The sequence below is a fragment of the Lemur catta genome, chromosome 1, assembly GCF_020740605.2.
Source record: "Lemur catta isolate mLemCat1 chromosome 1, mLemCat1.pri, whole genome shotgun sequence".
Taxonomy (NCBI): domain Eukaryota; kingdom Metazoa; phylum Chordata; class Mammalia; order Primates; family Lemuridae; genus Lemur; species Lemur catta.
The window spans coordinates 163489277-163511348 of NC_059128.1; the positions used below are offsets into that span (position 1 = coordinate 163489277).

At 35.9% G+C, this 22072-nt stretch overlaps 1 protein-coding gene across 4 annotated transcripts in view; it reads left to right on the plus strand.

Annotated features, from left to right (window-relative positions):
- The window catches only part of ANKRD28 (ankyrin repeat domain 28), a 176619-nt gene that overhangs the window by 87881 nt on the left and 66666 nt on the right, over positions 1 to 22072 (plus strand). For all 4 annotated transcript variants that reach the window (XM_045538353.1, XM_045538334.1, XM_045538343.1 and 1 more), the window contains exon 3: positions 8819 to 8897. In XM_045538353.1, the coding sequence (XP_045394309.1) occupies positions 8819 to 8897 (79 nt within the window). The remainder of the gene's footprint in view (positions 1 to 8818; positions 8898 to 22072) is intronic.

Here is a 22072-nt window from a genome sequence, read left to right on the forward strand (position 1 = left end):
ATTTGGGTTTGGAGTTTTCTTTGTTGGCAATTCAGTTGTATATGGATTCAGTTTCTTGGATAGTTGTGAAACTTCAGGTTATCTATTTTTTTCTTGAGTAAGTTTTGTCTTGTGAGGAATTGTTAGTCTTTTTCATCCAAATAGTTGAATTTACATATATAGAATTGTTCATGATATTCCCTTAATCTTTTTATGTATTTGGAGTTTTTACTGATAATCTCCTTTTTGTCCAGATACTGGTCTTTTTCTTTGGTTATTCTTAGAGGATTAACAATTTTATTGATCTTTTTGAAGAACCGGCTATTGGAGATTCATTAATCTCCTTTATTTTTCTATTTTCACCTTCGTTGATTTCTTATCTTTATCATTTCCATCCTTTTGCTTGTTTGGTGGTTATTTTGCTCTTTTTCTGGTTTCTTAAGTGAAAGCTTAAATTATTGATTTGAGACTTTCTTTTCTAATACAAGCATTTAATAGATAAATTGCCTTCTAAATATAGATTTAACTTCATCCCACAAATTTTGGTATGTTGTATTTCATTGTCATTTCATTTAAACTTTTTCTAATGTTCTTTGAGACTTCCTCTTTACATGGATTATTTAGAAGTTGTTTTCTACTTTTATTCTACTTTACTACTGAAGTATTTGATTTACAAATACTTGGGGAAAATTTTTCTAGGTATGTTATTAACAATTCTCTTATGGTCAGAGAACATACTTTATATGATTTCAACTTATTCTAATGTGTCAAAGTTTGGGTTTGGGCTCAAAATATGGTTTATCTTGATGAATATTTCAAGTGCAGTTGAAAATAACATGTATCCTTTTGTTGTTAGGTAGAGTGTTCTATAAATGTTGATTGGGTCCAGTTGCTTGATAGTGTTGTTTCAGGTCAACTATATCTTTGCTCATTTTTCTACTTGTTCTGTCAGTTACTGGGAGAGAAATAATGAAGTCTCTGTGTATGATTGTGGATTCTCTATTTTTTCATTTATTTCCCATTCCATCCTGTTTCATCCTATCCTCGTAGGCTCAAGTGATCATCCTGCCACAGCCTCCCAAGTAGCTGGAATTACAGGCACGCCCAACCCCACTGGCTCCCTGTATAAGTTTTTCTTGAATATACATTGAAGCTCTGTTATTAAGTGAATATATTTTAGGATTGTCAGTCTTTTTGGTGAATTCACCTGTTTCCTATTATATAATGTTCCTCTTTATAGCTCATAATTTTCCTTGTTTTGGGTACTATTGTTGTGGTTTTTTGGTTTTTGTTTGTTTGTTGTTGTTTTTTTTTTTGAGACAGAGTCTCACTCTGTTGCCCAGGCTAGAGTGCTGTGGTGTCAGTCTAGCTCACAGCAACCTCAAACTCCTAGGCTTAAGCAATCCCCCTGCCTCAGCCTCCTGAGTAACTGGGACTGCAGGCACGTGCCACCACATCCCAGCCAATTTTTTCTGCTTTTAGTAGAGACAGGTTCTCACTCTTCCTCAGGCTGGTCTCGAACTCCTTAGGTCAAGCGATCCTCCAGCCTTGGCCTCCCAGAGGGCTAGGATTACAGGCGTGAGCCACCATGCCCAGCCAAGGATTCTCTTAATATAGCCACTTTAGCTTTCTTATGATTAGTATTTGCATGATATCTTTTTCTTTCTTTTCTTTTCTTTTTTTTTTTTTTTTGAGACAGAGTCTTGCTCTGTTGCCCAGGCTAGAGTGCCGTGGTGTCAGCCTAGCTCACAGCAATCTCAAACTCCTGGGCTCAAGCAATCCTTCTGCCTCAGCCTCCCGGTTAGCTAGGACTACAGGCACATGCCACCATGCCTGGCTAATTTTTTCTATATATATTATTAGTTGGCCAGACAATTTCTTTCTATTTTTTAGTAACTAGAGACGGCGTCTCGCTCTTGCTCAGGCTGGTCTCAAACTGCTGAGCTCAAACGATCCGCCTGCCTCGGCCTCCCAGAGTGCTAGGATTACAGGCGTGAGGCACCGCGCCCAGCCTTTTTCTATCTTTTAAACTTTTAGCTTAGCTATATCATTATATTTAAATGGTTTCTTATAGATAGTATATAATTAGGTCTTTTGTTTATATCTAGAATGAGAATCTGTCTTTTAATTTGTGTGTATAGATCTTTTACATTTAATATATATATTAATATGGCTGGATTTAGGTCTATCATTTTATTATTTTGGTTGGTTTGTCCCTCTAATTTTTGTTTCTCTATTCTCCCTTTCCTACTTATGGGACATTTGGATATATTTTTGTATGTATTTTAAGTTATTTTTTGGCATTTTGACTATGTATCTGTTTATTTTCCTAATAGCTGGTTTAGGGAATATAATATGCACATTCCTTTGGGAGGCTGAGGTAGGATGATCACTTGCAGCCTGGAGTTCGATGTGTAAAGATGAAAATGTGCCATGTATTCTGTTAATGGAAATTGACATTTGTGGTTCCAGCTATAGGTTAGTGGCTTTTGAATATCAGGTTCAGGAGGTAGAATGGAGATTGACGATCATGATGACAGCCAATAAAGGTGATTGAGCAGAACAGCAAATGATATAATGAAAGTGAAATTGTTTTCCAGGTTTAACACATTGCCACACTAGAAAAAATATTTTTCCTTGGGGCCATGGTATTTTATTATGAAAATAGAATAAAAACTTCAAAAACGAAACAATGCTTTTCTAATTTAATGAAAAATGAAATATTTATCAACTTATATTCATTTAATCCACATTTTTAGAATTAATTTGTCAGTGTTAATTATAACAATAAGAACATCAACAACTAAGATTTTCATGAAAAAATCTGCAGGGTTTTGTCCAGGTTTTGCTTCATGAGGCCTCAGGCTCCAAACTAGCGTGAGTTAAATACAACTCACATGGCAGTTAATGTGTTAAGCTGCCAGCACGTAAGCCAGTTGGATCTCTAACGTGGTTTGAGAATGAAAGGATAAGGTCCTAGAAGGTTAATAGTGAATTTTAAAATGAAGTTAACAAAAAATACAATCTAAGGATTCTCCCAAATAGCTGTACGAGTACAAAGCATCACTTCTGGACTAAAGTAAGCCATAGTTCTCTTATTTGAAAGAGCTACAGATATTCATCAGTATGCTACATAGCTATATCCCCAAGGCTGAGAGTTCACCATAGGGCTTCCCTGAGAGTGCAGATCTTGAGAACAACTGGGCAATCCTAGCTTGTTTTACAAAGGGGGAAGAGAAGAGTGGCAAGTCCTAGACAAGTCTGCCTTAGTTCTGTGGACCATAACCTGCAGATTGATGATGTGCAGATATTTAGAGGTAAGTTTTGCTCTGATAGCAATAGGAATAAAAGAAAAAGCCAACATGATAGGTGCAAGAAAGAGAATGATCATTAAGTGTAAATGGGGAATATAAGAGAAAAGAGAGAAAAAATTACTGAGAAAACTGTGCCACCATTGGTAAGAAAAAGTGAAGTCAGACCACAGAATCTTTTGAGGGAGAATGATTAGTTTTAAGCAGACCAGGTTTAAACAGTAGAGCATTATAAATAGAGGTGGCATAATATATTCACAACACACACCCTGGAGCCCAATTGCCTGTGCTTGAATCCTGATTCTGCAACTTCCATATCATTTTGAGTAAGTTCCTTAAACCTTTCTTTGTTTTGGTTCCTTATCCATAAAATAAGGAAATGCATTCACATACTTAACCCTATGAGGTAAAGTACTTAAAGCATTCCTACCGTAAAGTAAGCACTAGGTAAGTGTTAGTTGTTGTGGCTGCTGTTACTACTATTCTTCCTCAGGAGTTATAGCTGACGTATATGAACACTTTCAAGATCTGGAGAAAGGTAGAATTATAAAATTAAGTCATTGCTATAAAGGTTTGTGATTAAATCCATGTAAATGGTTGAATTCTCTGAGTCACTTTTAAGTATTTTGTCTTGAACAAATGTTCTGTCTTGCTGTCACTTTGCCATTTGTAACTCCCTATTCTCCTGCTCTATATGTATCCTCTTATTACTTGATCTTGAAATCTGCTTTAAGATAAAGCTTCCACCGAAAATGTTGAGAATGTATAAGTGTAGTCTCAGTTCCCAGATTTGATTTAAGACACTACTTAGATCTAACCCTTTTCTGTCCTGTGCTTGAATCCACCATATTCTCTTCTTTCTCACAGCCTACTTCCCTAGTGTTTTGTTGCTTGCTTCCAGAGTTCACCGTAACACAACATATAAAGTATAATTCAGGGTGTTTCTGAACACTTTTTAAAAACTTACTTTGAAGAAATTATAAATTATCAGGAATTCCAGAAATGGTACATAGTAGTCTCGTGTTTGTATCAGCAAGTTTCCTTCAAAGGTGACATCTTCTAGTGCATTATCAAAACCAGGAAATTGATAATGGCACAGTGCAACTAATTAGACTACAGACCTTACTTGGATTTCAGCACTTTTTGCAAGCACTCATTGATGGTTGGTGGGCAGGGGTTGTGTGTGGTAATGTATTTATGTATAATTCTGTGACATTTTGGCTTATGTATAGATTTGTATAACCACTACCATGTTCAAGATACAGAACTGTTCCGTCACCACAAAGAAACTCTCATCTTTCAACTACTTATATAATTCTTTGGTATTGCACTGGCCCAGCTCATAACTGTGACCCAACTCCAGTGGTTGTGGTTAACAATTATTGATCTCACCGAACCCTTCTAATGTGTTTCATCTTCTGTCTTTCAGGATAATTGCTCATAAGAGCTAATGCTCTTTTTTGTTTGCTTTTATTGGGAAGGTAGGCAGGCAGTCACTTTTATGGTCCTAACCTAATATGTACAAAATATCTGTCATAGCACTTATGCAAGAACTATAAGAAAAATGTATTTACTGAAAATGTATTTACTAGAAAAATGAGTTTGAAAACTTAAATCTGAGTCTTATGTCTATGTATTTAATAATTCTAGTTGGGATTATTTTGGAATACTACATTGAGATGTAATGGTTTCTAAAATAAACTTACTAAAAAACAGTTTTTTAAAAAATGGGCACCTAGTGTTGTAAAATACCTGGTATAGGAAATTGTTTTTAGGATTTTTGTTAAAATGCTTCTCAGTTTATTGAAATAAGGTTTTAATTTTTCTTTTTACTTTTAAAAACATGTGTATGGTATGAACTGCAAATAGTACAGAGGACCACAAAGAGTGAAAAATAACTCTTAACTTCAAACCCTAGTCAACCATCTTTCTTCCTCAGAGACAATCACTGTATTCTTTTTTTGAATATTCTTCCAAAGATATTTTATGCATATTTAAACCCAAGTGTGTGTAGAACCTTTTATACACAGTGGCTCTGAGCCTGCATTTTTCATTTAACGCTGTGATTTTCGTTGATAAGAAACATTGAGATCTGCTGCTAATTTTAAATTGGAAGCGTAGTATTTCATTTTAAGGATGTATAACTATAAGACCTCTCATTGATGTGTTCGCAAGTGGTAGTTGGGAATCATAAAAAGTAAATCTCTAAACATTTCAGCGTGACTGTGTATTTACTAGCTAATTTTTTTGAAATTGGACCAAGGCTTTTTCATTGACAGTGTAGAGTCTTCTGACAAAGGAGTTTAATGTCCTCTTCCTTGCTTAGACCGTGCTCACAGTGCATTATCTGTAATTTCCATTTGGGTTCTTTAAGTGATGTGAGAAATTAGACCCTTAAGAGACAATCTTAGAGTAAAACTTCTAAGATTTTTACTGTTTACTGTTTGCCTTAGTGTTTCAATTGTATCAGCCATACCCAGTTCAGTAGCACTTTCATTTTTTTGGTAGTAGCACTTTCATTTTTTTGGTAGCTTGCTTTTACTAAGTCTTTCTGTAGTATTCAACCTAGTGATCACAGAAACAACTTGCTTTTTTCATTCCTATTTCATCAGTTTAACTGCTATTCATACAAATCATTCGTTATCATAGCAAATACACTTAGCACAAACAGTTGTGGTAACAACCACATCTTATCCTTAATAAACATACATCCTGTCATGGGAACAAAAATGTGTGGGCTTATTAGTGGTAGACTACTAGTCAAAGTATTTAGTATGCCAAAGTCATCATAAATTTTACTTAGAAAACCAAGAATATTGATTAAAATCAGTTAAGTTAAAGATTAAGAGCTTCTTGTGTTTCATAATTTTAGGTAACCATTTGGTAGCATTTAAATTGTTTTCAGGAAAAAAAATTGTTTCCAACATTTTGCTTCCCATAATGATTCAATAAATATGCTTAATCATTTTATCTGCACACATAAAGGCTTAAAAAAGCCTTGAAATGAAATTACTAAGTATAAGGAGATAGTCACTTTTTAATTTTAGTATATTTTGCTGAAAGGAATCTTAGATATTTTATTGCCTAATTTTTAATATTTAACTGTAATAAAATATGTAAATTTATTCTTTCAAAATTAACCAGCCTTATGTTCTCCTTTTTCTCCAATTTGATTTGTAAAGAGAAAAAAAAATGTTCCTATGAGTCATAAAACACATTACGAGGCATTGAGTCATAGGATTCCAGACATCTCTCACACACAAATGATTTACTTTCTGTGTTGTCATGCTGTGTGTGTGGTTTATCCTGTGCAATAAATACAGTTTCTCAATTCTACTAGGTCTGGTCATATTTAAATACTCTAGGAAGTTTGGTATGAAAATAAGTAACACTGAAAAGCCTAGGCAAAGGATCCTTTTTTTAGAAAATAACTAAATTAGGACACAGCTTATATCCTGTTATCTTAATGGTTCTGTGATAGTTTTTTTAACAACTATTTGTTGAATAATTTCTGTGCAGAACATTCTGTTTCCTGGGGTATATATTGGAATAAAAAGCAAGATCATGTGTAAATTATGATTAGACAATACTCAGCTTACTAAACAGTTTACCATTAATAGCACTTTACTAACCTTTCTTTACTGGAACACCTATTACTATTTTAAGGACAAAAATAATATCACAAATATATTAGAATTATAGGATGAAATGTTTGAAGAGATCAGTGATAATTATGTTACATACATCTTTATAATACCTCTATATACTATAGCTCAGCCTTTTTTGTATTTGGATATTTAACCCCTCTTTTGCCTGACAGGTTTCTTTTTTTCCCCCTTATTTATTTTCAGTGGCCCAACTACTCTTAGAGTAATTAAGGGATTCCCAAACTAGAAAATTATTACAAAATGAGGTACATTTTTCATTGAAATCTTGAAACTGTAATAGTATTCTAATATGGTAAAATATAGTACCCGTTAAGTTTGTTTCTCTTAATAGTCTAGAAGTCAGTTGTCCAAGCTAGTGGGACATCTTTGTTCTGTAAAATCATTCCTGGAACTTGTTTCTTGACAGTGTGCCTACATCAGCATGACCAAAGCTGGCTCAATTTTACATCTGCCTCCCAGCCTGAGGGAAATGAGAAAGGTAGTCCAGCTCCAGAGTAGTTGTCTTTTAAGTTGAAGATGACCTGGAAGTTGTGTCCGTTAACTTTTACTCATATGCCATTGATCAATACAAAGTAAAATAACTTCAAGGGAAGCTGGGAAGTACTTTCTCCTTGGGTACCTAAGTGACCAGCTAAAATTTTATTCCTATGGTCAAAGGTGGAACATAGTGGAAAACAACAATTAGTCACAGAAGCCTTCATCAAAAATGAAGGATGTAAATTTCAATATAAGTATTTCTAAATAAATAGTTTTCTCAAATGCACCCAAGTCAGCAATACTCTATAACTGTAGATAGGGTGTAGGTGTGAACTAAAAATCTTTAAGACTTTGCTTCTTAAACCGGAGAGCACTGTTGTTTTTAGGGACAAGGTCCATGAAGCTGTGCATTAAATATAGCTTCTCTTCCTGAAAGAAGATTTGGAGGAATATGTATTTTTTATATTAAAACAGGCATAAATATATTTTAGAAATAAAAGCAAACTGGCATGTACATTAAGAAAAACCTTAAGATGCTTTAAAGGATAATTTCAAATCCCCAGAAATATTTTATGTTTTTGCCACTGTACAGGTACTCCTGTGGAAACATTGTGTTAAGCAAATCTTTTGTTTTGTTAAAATTTGTTTTATTTAATTAGGTCAACAGTTCTAAACTGTAAAATTGTGGAAATATATTGGCAAAAAACAGTAATATATGAAGTAAAAGAAACTTGCCTAGGCTGCTGGTATATATATATATATATATATATATATATATATATATATATATATATATATATATATCTTTATTCAAATAAAGTCTAAGAAGCTATTTCTTTGTCATTTTAGATTTTTTTTTTTTTAATTCTTTGTTGTACTTTTTTGAGACAGGATCTTGCTCTGTTACCAGGCTGAAGTGCAATAGCACAATCGTAGCTCACTGCAACCTCGAACTCGGAACAACCAAAGCAATCATCCTGCCTCAGCCTCCTGAGTAGCTAGGACTACAGGCATGGACCACCATGCCATGCCCGGTTAACTTTTTTATTTTTCGTAGAGACAGAGTCTCACTATGTTGCCCAAGGTAGTCAGTCCTGGGCTCAAGCGATCCTCCTGCCTTGGGCTTTCAAAGTGCTGGGATTATAGATGTGCCACTGCACTGGGCCTTTGCTGTACCTTACACCAGTATTTTGAGACCAAAATTTTTTTTTAGGTTTTTCTCCTACCAAGGAAATGCCCTATATTTTATTAATGAGACTTGCATATTGGACTAGTGGAAGTAATAAGTTGATAGTTCATAATGGGTTTTTTCCCCCCCATTTAAACTGTATTAAAATTAACCTTATCTTAAAACTTACATTCCACCTTTCCTTATCATCACAGGACAATGAAAAGAGAACCCCATTGCACGCTGCTGCCTATCTTGGAGATGCAGAAATCATTGAACTGCTTATTTTATCTGGTATGGTAACTTCTGTGTAATAAGGACACATATATTTTTGTCATAATTAATGTTTCTCGATCATAATTGACTTGCATGATGTGGTTCTTCATATTTGTCTCATAAGCTGCCAATCACATATTCTGTTCTGGGTGCTTAGAGTACTTTAAAGAGCAAAACAAAAATTGCTGCCCTCTTGGAGCTTTATACTCTGATAAGGAAAAACAGGCAATCTAATATGAGTAAATTTTATAGTAAAATGGTAAATGATAAATGCTTTGGAAAAATGAAAGGATAGATCAGGATAAGGGAATGGGATAAACATTATGTAGGGTATTATATTTAGTAGTTGTAGTAGGTCTCATTGAACACAGAGTTTCTAATTCTCGAAAGAGGAGGTGATGGTGGTTCAGACTAAGTGCAACAGTGGAGGTAGTACGAAATAGTCTGATAATAGATATATTTTGAAGGCAATGTCAGCAAGATTTCTGCATTTTAAATAGCTGTTATCTAACCTTATTTGAGGGCCTATAAAAATACTTTTTTAGGAAATTGTACTTTATTTTTTAATTTTTTCTAAACTGTTTATAAGTCTTTACAAATGAAGTAATGTTAGAACTATCTCTTATAGAATAGCTCCTGTTGCGGTAGACTGCCTACAGTCCTAAAACAGGTAGTCCAATAGAGCTTAGAAATATTTTCTTTTACCCAGATTATTGTGGTGACATTTATTGGGAAAGGATATATGTAGTTGAATTGAGCTTGTGTTGCCAGATTGCATGGATACGTGCACAACAAAATTGGAGAAGTAGTATCATTCCTTTGGTATTTTGTGGGAAGGAGGGCTCAGAAGGAGAAATTTCATATGAAGATCTCGCTAAATAGTAGTCCAAGTGGAATTTTGCCATTGCAAATTCATAAAATTTTTAAAATGTTTTTTTGTTTTTTTTAAAAAGTTCAGTTTCTATTACTATAATGGAAATGTCATGATCATATAAAATTAAATATGGTTAAACATGGACCCAGCTAATATCCTATTAGTTTATTTATCAATAATTTCACCTTGGCCGGGCGCGGTGGCTCATGCTTGTAATCCTAGCACTCTGGGAGGTGAGGCGGGAGGATTGCCCGAGGTCAGGAGTTCGAGACCAGCCTGAGCAAGAGTGAGACCCCGTCTCTACTAAAAAATAAAAAGAAATTAGTCAGACGACTAAAACTATAGAGAAGAAATTAGCCAGGCATGGTGGCGCATGCCTGTAGTCCCAGCTACTCAGAAGGCTGAGGCAGAAGGATTGCATGAGCCCAGGAGTTTGAGGTTGCTGTGAGCTAGGCTGACGCCACGGCACTCTAGCTTGGGCAGCAGAGTGAGACTCTGTCTCAAAAAAAAAAAAAAAAAAATTTCACCTGTAATGTACTTCCTTGAAGATGTCTGCTCCTCTGTGGATGCTAGCTCCTCACTACTTTTCAGCTGAAAATAACTAGAGATAAGAAAAATCTTATTTGCTTTAAATTAAGGCATCTTGTGTTTAATAATAGGAATTGATGGGACAGAGGCTTATATATGAAATTTTTTTCCCAAACATTCTCCAAGAAACAGATACTTTTTATATGTTAAAAAAATAGCTATGCTAGAAACAGTACAGTTGCAGTTAGTTTATGTCTAGGACTTTGGATAAGAACTCCGCTGCTGTGTTTTTTAATTTTAACACAGAATTCTGTTTTTTTATTTTCATTTTGTCATAAACATATGATACAATGTGGAGGGGTTTTTTTTTTCCATTTTTAATTTTTATACCCAAGAGAAACTTTTGAAGCACTCAAAGTTGACTTAATCCCTTCCTTTTCAAAGTGAATGTTTGCAACAAGGTTTTTGAGTGAGTTGTAGGTTGACATCCTGATTTTTGTAAGTATGATAGTCAGTCAGATGAGCCTTACTGATGAGTGTGATAGTGTCGAGGTGTCAGCTTTGAAATAAGCATTTGAGAGAATGCTTAGTTTCTGTTGAATAATTCAAGTAAAAATCATGTATACAAATAAACGTGGTACATGGATGAAAAGCTGTTTCAACTTGCCTTTGAAAAATACTTATTATATTGCATCAATTTCAAGAGATTATATAGCTATTTTTCAAAGGAAAAATAAAGTTCTAAATGAATTTAGTTATTCACAGTTCTCAGAATAAGAAACTAAATTTTTACATTAGCCTCAAGGCTGTACATTATCTCCTCACCCCAAATTTCTATTTCAATTTCTCCTTTTTACTTCTCTTCTCTAACCCCACTGGCCTTCTTCTGTCTCTAGGTCTTTGAACTGTTTCCTTAGCCTCAAACTTTCTTTCCTCAGACAGCCACATGACTCATTCCCTCACCTTTTCCATGTCCTTGCTCAGATGTCACCTCATCTGTGAAGCTTTCCCTGATAAGTACTATGGCCACCCAGTCCCCTTCTCCTCTTATCTTTTTTCTTAGTGCTTATTGTTATCTGACATCCTTTTTAAATTATATTTACTTGTTTACTGTCATTCTCTCCCCACTAGAATGTAAACTCCAAGTAGGCAGGCAGGCAGTGTACTTGGCCTCCCTAGCATATTTATTTACAGTGCTTAGAACAGTGCTGAATAGATAATAGGCTCTGAGTGAATACTTGCTGAACAGATATATAATTACAGCAATTTAAGTTTAGGGTCTGTCTCCTTTTCAGAATTTTTTTAAGACAAGAGTCTTGCTCTGTCACCCTGGGTAGAGTATAGTGGCATCATCATAGCTTATTGCAACCTCAAACTCCTGGGCTCAAGCAATCATCTGCCTCAGCCTCCCAAATAGCTGGGACTACAGTTACACTACCACACTCAGCTAATTTTTTCCATTTTTGGTAGAGATGGAGTCTCGATCTTGTTCTGGCTAGTCTCAAACTTCTGACCTCAAGCAATCTTCCTGCCTTGGCCTCCCAAAGTGCTAGGATTACAGGTGTGAGCCACTGCACCTGGCCTCTTTTCAGAAAATTGTTCATATTTTGGTCTCAGTTTCTCAAATTTTTAATGGAAGTGAGACTGGGAGAGGTGGGGATGGGATATGAGTTTAGGGCTGAAGGGGATCAGATAAATGAAAACGGAAAGAAGGCAAATAATCTGTTTTATAGATGCAAGTCAAGCTCGTCCTTATACTTTGTTTTCTCTTTAGACTTACCAGTTAGGCTTTGATTTAAGAAAAATAAATAAAAACTTAACTTGGGTTTGGAGTAAAATGAGCTAGAGTAAAATCCAAGACTAGATGTATATTAAACTGGAGCCTCAGTTTTCTACTTACAAATGAAAAAATAAAGAAATGAACCAGACTTTGTGTTGCCATGAGAGGCATTACAAATTGTTGTAAAGAGCACAGGCTCTTTGGGCAGACAGATTTGGATGCACATCATGGCTCCGCCTCTTACTATCTCTGTCATCTTTTGGAACTTCTTCAATCCCTAAGCTTCAGCTTCCTCATCTAAAAATGAGAATAATATAAATTTTATAGCCTTGAAGAAGCAAATGAGATGATGTAATTCAGATACCTAGAAAAGCAGCTGACATATAGTACTCAAAATTGTGGCTATTTTTTAAGCAACCTTTGTTCTTTTTCCTCAACTTTTTTGGTCCTCCTGGATAAATAATTTCCTTAATGTCAGAGATTATCATTTTTCTGATTTTTAGATAGGCTTCCTTAAAAATTTTTCTCTACAAATTTTTAAATCTAATTACATTCTGAAATGATAAAAAGGAGAGAATGAATTACCTATTTGGGAAAGGGAATGAAGAAGAGTTTATTTCCACAACCTAGATAGACAAAGATTAAAGAAAATAGACTGAATACTCTTTGTAGATAAGTGTATTCTGATTTCAAAAATTCTAGAATCAAGAAACAGTCTTTTGAAAGCTTTATACAATATATTAATAAGTACCTTACTGAACAGGGCCAAGAAACTGAGCAAATAGTAAGTGCTCACATAATTTATGGATAACAGAGCCCTAACAAGTAAGAAGATAGGTAGTAATGAGAATGTGTACCTAACTTTTAAAGTTGACACTGTAGAGAATAACTGCCATTGCCCTCTATAAAAATACTCTTTATAGGCCAGGCACAGTGGCTCATGCCTGTTATAATCCTAGCATTCTGGGAGTCCAAGGTGGAAGGATCACTTGAGGTCAGGAGTTTGAGACCAGCCTGAGCAAGACCCCATCTCTACAAAAAGTAACAAAATTAGGCATGGTGGCATGCTCCTGTAGTCCCAGCTACTCAGGAGGCTGAGGCAGGAGGATCACTTGAACCCTGAAGTTTGAGGTTGCAGTGAGCTATGATGGCACCACTGCACTCTAGCCAGAGGGACTTGAGCCCAGGAGTTTGAGGTTGCTGTGAGCTAGGCTGACGCCATGGCACTCTAGCCCGGGCAACAGTGAGACTCTGTGTCAAAAAAAAGAAATGAAAAAGAATTCTGAGTTATATGTTGGAAATAGATTTCCAGAATAGCAAGATAGTGGAAAGACTAATCATATCCAAATTTTAGTTCAGAATAAATATCAGAAGAGTAGTCCTCAGACAATATAAGTATATAGACTCATAAGGCTCTATAACATTACTTCAGGGGTTCTACTTAAATTTGGTTTGAATGCTGTGGTTGCTGAGGCCCAAGTTAGACTCACTGAATATCCATACCCCTGATTTTAAATTCTGGGCTCATCAAAACAGCCTCATAATGAATTTATAAGAAATTGAGTTATAAATTAGAATAGAAACTAAGTGTTTGACTGATCAATTCTCTAGGTAAAGAAGAGAACAAAATACGTGGAGAGAAAAATAGGCAACAAAATTAGGCTAATTTATTTGTACTTAGTAATGAAAACCTAGTATAGGAAAGTTTAGGATAGATTGCTCTTATATGTCATGTTAATCATTATAATAGTACAACATGTTATAATAGTAATTAGGTCAACCTTAACTGATACAATCTTAAGTAAACAACATGAAATAACTCCCATTCAGCTCTTGCATTATATGAAAGTCATGATATGCTTCAATAAGAACATGCAGGCCATGTGGAGTAGCTCACACCTGTAATCCTAGCACTTTGGGAGGCCAAGGTGGGAGGATCACTTGAGGTTAGGAATTTGAGACCAGCCTGACCTGAGCAATAGCAAGACCCCATCTTTTCAAAAACAGAAAAATTAGCTGGGCATGGTGGCACACAACTGTAATCCCAGCTACATGGGAGACTTGAGTCAGGAGGATCGCTTAAACTCAGGAGTTTGAGGTTCTAGTAAGCTATGATGATGCTACTGCACTCTAGCCCAGGCAACAGAGCAAGACTCTGTCTAATAAATAAATAAATAAAAATGCTATAAAGTCAATTACTATAATTTTATATTTTAAAAGCTACTTTGGCCGGGTGCGGTAGTTCATGCCTGTAATCCTAGCACTCTGGGAGGCCAAGGCAGGTGAATTGTTTGAGCTCAGGAGTTCAAGACCAGCCTGAGCAAGAGCGAGACCCCCGTCTCTACTAAAAAAAAAAAAAAAAAATAGAAAGAAATTAGCTGGACAACTAAAAATATACAGAAAAAATTAGCCAAGCATGGTGGTGCATGCCTGTAGTCACAGCTACTCCGGAGGCTGAGACAGGAGGATTGCTTGAGCCCAGGAGTTTGAGGTTGTTGTCAGCTAGGCTGACACCATGGCACTCTAGCCCGGGCAACAAAGTGGGACTCTGTCTCAAAAAAAAAATAAATAAATAACTTTGATATCCATGGAAAGGTTTTTATGTTCTCCAAATATATTTCTCTAAAATGAAAAATGAAGACTATAAAAAGGTTGAGATCATTCTATGGGGTCATTTCCTCCCAAGTTCATATTTCAGGATTTCATTGTGTCTGACTTCCTACAATGAAAAGTTAGGAAACAAGGACATTTATATGTTCTCCAGTCTGTTTCACTCTTTTGTGTATTTATTGTCAAGAATTAGGACTTTACATTCTATTCTATAATCATAATTCTCACATTTTCGCACAAATGTGTGCACACAGTCCTTATCTATAGCCTCCCTATTGCCAAGTTTTTGTTGTTTTTTTAATCTCTTGGTTGAATGGAAATCATCAGGTAGTTTTGTTTTTACATTTTCAGTAAGAACTTATGGAGGTCATATTCCCTGGTATCTTACTTATTTAAAACTATTGCTTTTTTATTTAACTGAAGGTTAGATTGGCTAGTTTTAAAATTCTTTTGTCACGTCCCTTCTCTCAATTTTATAGCTGTTACTCCAGTTTTCTAGCATTAAGTGAAAATGTTGGATCAAGCTGTTCTCAGCTTACCATGTTCATCTCTCCATGCTACCCCCCTCTGTGACAATGACTTGCCTCTTGTGCTTGGATGCCTATAGGAATCAATTCTTTATCCCTGAAATTCAATACTAACTTCCCTAGGCTAAATGTATTGATTATTTTTACTGAGACATAATGTGAATGTGCACTTTGTTTTGAAATTCAGATTTTTATTTCATTTATTATATCTTCTGTTAAATATTTGAATATTTTATGTTCATGTGTGTTTCTGCCAATAATGTCTAAGTTGGAGCTCCTTCATTTGTCTTTATCAGCTTTCCTCTGATTGTAATTTTGTCTTTTCCATTTAGTTTTAGGTTATTTCCTCATACCTATTTTTCATTCATTTAACAGTTTGGTGAGTATGTCTATGTGTCAGACACTGTTCTAGGTGCTGAGGGGTACAACAGTGAATAAAATAGATGAAATTTCTGCTTTTGTGGAGCCTATGTTTTAACTGGGGAGATAGTAACAAGTAAATATATTAATATAGTTTGTCTTACAGTGATAATTGCTATGGAAAAATTAAAAGAATAGTATGTGGGATGGGAGGCAGTTGCTGTTTATATTGTGTTATCAAGAAAGACTCAGTGGTAATAAGACATTTGAGCTGATAACTGAAAGAAGTAAGGGAGCCAGCTTTCTATACTAGGCAGACATTTGGAGGAAACTGAAAGAAGAGCAGAAATGCCATGCATGAGGTGGTAGCATGTTTGGAGGCAAATGAAAACTTGTTAACTCTCTGCTAGCTCTCATTTTCTCTTTGCATTGCCTTATCTCTTCTTTTTTTATAACTTTCCTTTGCGGTCTCTTCCGAACTTAATTTCTCCAAAGTTGAATATATACAGTAACTCATGAGTTCATCTTCTTGTTTCCTGCGATAATTTTTTTCAACTGTATTTCTGTTTACCCTACTTCATATATTTTTGTCCTGGTCCTGTGATGCTTTCAGATTCTTATATATCTTTGAGGACTATGCTTCTCTCCAGAACATTTGCTAAAGAGTAGGAAAGGAGCAAAAGGTGAGCATCAATTATGTTTGTTCAAATAGCTGTCAAACCAAATATTTTTCTCTTATCCCTAGCAGTGTAGCTTCCTTTAGTTATTGATGTACTACAGATAGTTAGGATGGCTCAGTAGCTCCTTAGATCAGTAAGTTCTTACGTAGTGATCTGCTGGTGGTTAGCTGTTACCCTCCCTCATCTGGCTGAAAAATATTGAAGGTGCTTGCTTGATTCCTACTTTAGCACTGCTCCACCTTGTTCATCTGTAGTGTGAGGTTAGAATTCTATAGGAGGCTTTGCCTGTGGATTACCCAGACAGCTGTAGATCATCTAAAAGATTGTTAAGGACTTTAGGACACAGAGAGAAAGGAACAAATGGTCATGCACACAAACATGCCCTTTTAGATCACTTAGTAGTCTTTCTAGGATCTGAACAGGCCTCAATGTCCTTCCTCATTTGGGTGCATCGTTATAACTCATAGAAATTTTTCATGGTTTGGCTTGTGGTTGTAACTGTTTCCCTGTTGTATTGAAAGTGGTGTCTCTTCTCATTCTCTATTACACTTTGATGACTTGTTTTAGAGTAAAACTACTCTCTTGCAGTCCAGAACTAAATTCAGTGGAAATCAAATATTTGTACATGATACAACTCCAAGATTTGTGGATAAGGGGTATTGTATTTTACGTGGTACATGTAATCAAACAAGTGAATGCTTTACTTCTGTAGAATCTTTAGTAACACTAAAGTCCACTAGAATTAATTTTATGGTTATTATGGAATGAAGTGACATAATAATAGCAAACAATGAGTACTTATTACATCTTCAAATACTGTTAAATTTAGCGTTTTAATTTATCTCATTTTATCCTTTTAAGTCTATGAAAGTATTATTATAGGTAAGGAAACCAAGGCATTTTAGCTTTTACTAGCAGTACAACCGTTAGCTTAAAGTCAAACTTTAAAAGTTGTTGTAATGTTGTAGCTAAAAGTTGTACTGCTAGTAAAAGCTAGAGCCAGAATTCAGACTGAAGTAGTCTCACTACAGAATGTATATTTTCTTAACTCTGCCATAATCCGAATCTCCCTTCATCCCCACTTCCCACCTTACTTCCTCCTCCACTACCTACTTAGCATTTAGTAAAATTTGCATATGTAATTGCTTTTATTGAATAACTTCTATTTTAAAGACTCGGTTTTCTGGCCACCTAGGGATAGATACTAATATTTTGTTTGAGAGCTTATTCATTTATGCTTGTTTTCAAAACCATATGTTTAGTCAATACCTCAGACTTCCTCCAGCACATATTGTTGTTAAATGACTGCATCGTGGAAGTCATTAGTCAAAAGTTCATTTGATTGACCTTTTATAGAAAATATCTTTAATAAAGAAATGAGAATCTGATATTTCTGGTGTTAAAAATTAAACCTAAAATATATGTGTCCCTTGAAAGACTGCAATGCTGGTGCATTAGTTTGCTGGGGCTGCCATAACAAAGTACTACAAACTGGGTGGCTTAAACAACAGAAGTTTATTTTCTTGCAGTTCTGGAGGTTAGAAGTCTGAGATCAAGGTGTTAGCAGGATTGCTTCCTTTTGAAGGCCATGAGGGAAGGATCTATTCTAGGCCTCTTCCATCGGCTTGTATTTATTTATTTATTATTTATTTATTTATTTTGAGACAGAGTCTCACTCTTTGCCCAGGCTAGAGTGCCGTGGCGTCAGCCCAGCTCACAACAACCTCAAACTCCTGGGCTCAAACAATCCTACTGCCTCAGCCTCCTGAGTGGCTGGGACTACAGGCATGTGCCACCATGCCTGGCTGACTTTTTCTATATATATTTTTAGTTGTCCATATAATTTCTTTCTATTTTTTTAGTAGAGACGAGGTCTCGCTCTTGCTCAGGCTGGTCTTGAACTCCTGAGCTCAAACAATCCACCTGCCTCGGCCTCCCAGAGTGCTAGGATTACAGGCGTGCACCCAGCCCCATTGGCTTGTAAATGGCTGTCTTTTCCCTCTGTTTTCCCTCTGTCCATGTCTGTGTCTAAATTTCTTCTTACAAGGATACCAGTCATATTGGATTAGTGCCCACCCTAATGACGTTACTTTAACTTAATTACCTGTGTAAAGACTGTATCTCTAAATAAAGTCACATTCTGAGGTGCTCGGGGTTAGGACTTCAACATATAAATTTTGGGAGAAACACAATTCAGCCCACAATAGCTGGTGTCCGTAATATTAGAAGATACAGTGCGGCCACCATTTTTTTTCAGCATTATAGGTGGAAAAGTAGAAATGTAGTTGTTTTTTGCTCATTCCACTCCCAGCCTGAAACCAGAATCTGAAGCTTTTGCCACTACTCTGTTAGACAGCCAAAGGAAGGCATTATTTCTAGTTTGGAAAGAAGGATGCAAGTACTTGGCACCTGGCCTAGCTCACTGGGTATGGACTCTTTCCTGTGTAATTTAGGAGCAGAGAAGAAAACAATTCTCTATAAATAGAAGTTTTGGAGAATGATTAGGGAGACTATGTATAATTATTATAAACACATATGAAAATAGAAAGGTTTTCTTCATCCATTCATACTGTTGTAACAGAATGTCATAGACCGGGTAGCTTATAAACAAGAGAAATTTATTTCTCTCAGTTCTAGAGGCTAGGAATTCCAAGATTAAGGTGCTAGACGATTTCACGTCTGATGAGGGCTCTTGTTCATAGCCAGCAGTCTTTTCATTATTACCTCATATGCCAGAAAGGGTGAGGGAGCTCTCCTGGGCCTCTCTTGTAAGGGCACTAATCATGACCTAATCACCTCCCAAAGGCCCCACCTCCTAATACCATCACATTGGTGTTAGGATTTCAACATAAGAATTTTGGGAGAATGCAGACATTAGACCATTCAATAAGGTATTTAACAAGTATGTATAATAATTATTCTGAGTATTTCAAAACAGCATGGAATATTATAACTGAAAATGGATCATAAGAATCATTTAGCACAATCCCTTATTTTACAGGTACAGTTCAGCCTTGAACGATGCAAAAGTTAGGGACACTGACCCCCACACACAACTGAAAATCTGGGTGTAACTTTTGACTTCCCAAAAACTTAACTACTAATAGCCTACTGTTGACCAGAAGCCCAACATAAACAATTAACACATACTTTGCATGTTATATGCATCATATACTGTGTTCTCGCAATAAAGTAAGCTAGAAAAAAGAAAATGTTACTAAGAAAATCATAAGGAAAACATTTACTATTTATTAAGTGGGAGTGGATCATCATAAAAGTCTTTATCCTGGTCATCTTCACATTGAGTAAGAAGAAAAGGGGTTGTTGTTAGTCTTGCTCTCTCTGGTGGCAGATGTGGAAGAAAATCCATATGTAAGTGGACCCACGCAGTTCAAACCCATGTTTTCAAGAGTCAACTGTAATTGAGGTTCAAAAGTCAACTGGCAGAATTTTGTGACTGATTAGAGAGAAGGCAGGTGACCGGTTATCTTGCAGAGTGAAATCTAGAGTCACATGGGATACTCCTGGCAAGAATTGCTGACTGTAGAACTCACTTTGCAGAAACAGTACCTGGTGTTGTTTAAGCCTAGGGCCCACCCTCGTTCCATACATACTCATAGTCTCTCTCTCATACTCGTAGTCTCTCTCTCTTTCTTTCACTCTCTCTCCCCCTCTCCCTCCCTGTCCCCGAGAGACAGACAGACACACACACACCCATAGGAGGCAGGGACTATGATTAACAAAATGAAGATCCAGTCTCCAGGGAACAGTTCCAGGTCACACAGCCTACTGGTTACAGAGTCATTATTAGATCACAAGTCTCCCATGCACCTGGGTTCCTGCCCCTAAACCCTGTCTCTTCACAAAGCCAGACCTCTCTTTGGCTACATTGCTGTCTAGAGCCCAAAACAGACTAATGTAAGTGAATCAAATTGTTTTTTGATTACTTTGTGGTTTATTTCCAATAGCTAGACATTTATTTTTTGAAATCTCACTGTAAGTAACCTTTTATTTTAGAAAACTATTGTTTCAGAGTGCACTTTTATGTAGGTGAATTGGTAAATGAAAAGATTGGGTCAGAGGAAGCTGGTTAGCTGAATTTTTCTGCATAATCTAACTGGGATGTCAGTTAGATACAACCTGTTGATCCTGCAGTTGATTTTTGCTTGTCTGTGTTGTTGTTGCACGTAATATCAGAAATCAAATCACATCTCTAGCCTGGAAAGGTGAATCCAAATTCAGATATTATGTTGTGAGTGTAGACTCTGGCTTCTTACTTAAGGGAAAATTCAGTTGATAATACAGAAATTTGTGGGGGGAAAGGAAGACTTGTAAGGAAAATATTGATTATACAGTTGGATATAACCATTTTGGATTTAATGAGATGTGGTCCTGGCACATAAGAGGTTTTCTGTAAAGATTGGTTTATAGTAGCCATCAATGAAATCTTCCTTAAATTGCTACCTGTATTGTCTCCAGTTTCTTAGCAGCGCTTTCTCCTACCACAGAGTCTACCAGTAACCTAACTTTGGCAGTTGACATAGGGCTGTTATTTTATATTATTAATAATTATTTTCTGTTTTAATGAGTAAGTAGTAAAGGAATTAATCTTTTCATGGTGGCTTAAGGTCATCCTTAAAAGCCACAAATATTATCTTCTGCCATATGATGATCACCCCAGAGGTTGTTACATTTGGTTTTATTTCTCTCTGTGAAGACTGTTTTGTGTTTTAAGTAGATACTATTTCTTCCCTCTTCTCCCCTACCCCTATCTCCAATCTTCATTGTTAGCCTCTGTGGATGGTTTTTTTAATACTCCAACTAGCTATTGGACTAATTAACTGTACTTTGGAAATGTCTTTTTCCATTACTGGAATGACTTTGCGGTTTAATGTGTATATGAATATGTAGCTAACTTTGAAGTGTTCTGTGTAGAACTGAAGTGTATTTATCTTCAGAGAGTTCATTGAAATGGGCTCTGTGAGTCTGAACAATCTGAAGTTTGTTGCCAGGTTTGTTGTTCTCAAACTATTTTCATTTTACAGGAACACAGCCAATTACTGCTCTTGTAGTGTGCATTGCTGTGTCTGTTAATAAGTGAATCACATGCTAATTAACCAATGTGGGCAGGGTTTGTTTCATTGGTGCCGTCAGAGAGGTAGCCTGATGATTTCTCATATCGTTGACCTTTATTTTTCAAAGAATTAAGATATTTGATTAGGCTGTTAGAAAAAGGTATGCTTTAATAAAAGATTAGATGACTGTCTTCTGAGAAAGATTATGGTCCATTGTGCTAATCTTTAGACTCAAAAGAAGCTGAACTTTTTTTTATCAAATTGTCGATTAGTAACAAGTAACAGTATGATATATTCTCACTTAGCCATTAGTGGATTGTTTGTTGTAGTCACTTATGTGGGTTTTTTGTTGTTGTTTCTTGTTTTTTGTTGTTGTTTTTGAGACAGGGTCTCACTGTGTTGCCCAGGCTAGAGTGCAATCGTATCATAACTCACTGCAACCTCAAACTCCTGGGGCTCAAGCGATCCTCCTGCCTCACTCCTGCCTCAGCCTTCAGAGTAGCTGGGACTACAGGTGTGACCCACAACACCTGGCCACTTACATGTTTTGATAAACTAACTTTATGTTATTACAAGTAAATAGAAAGAAAGACAAATTAATTGTCATAACTTAAAATGACAGAATGAAGCCATCAGGGTTTTTTACTTGGGTCTCCCAAATACACCATTGAATCGTCAGTTGTACATCTGAAAACCCATATCCAAAGAAAGAATAAAACTATCTTTACCCTATTCCTAGTTACTTTCCTATTTTTTTTT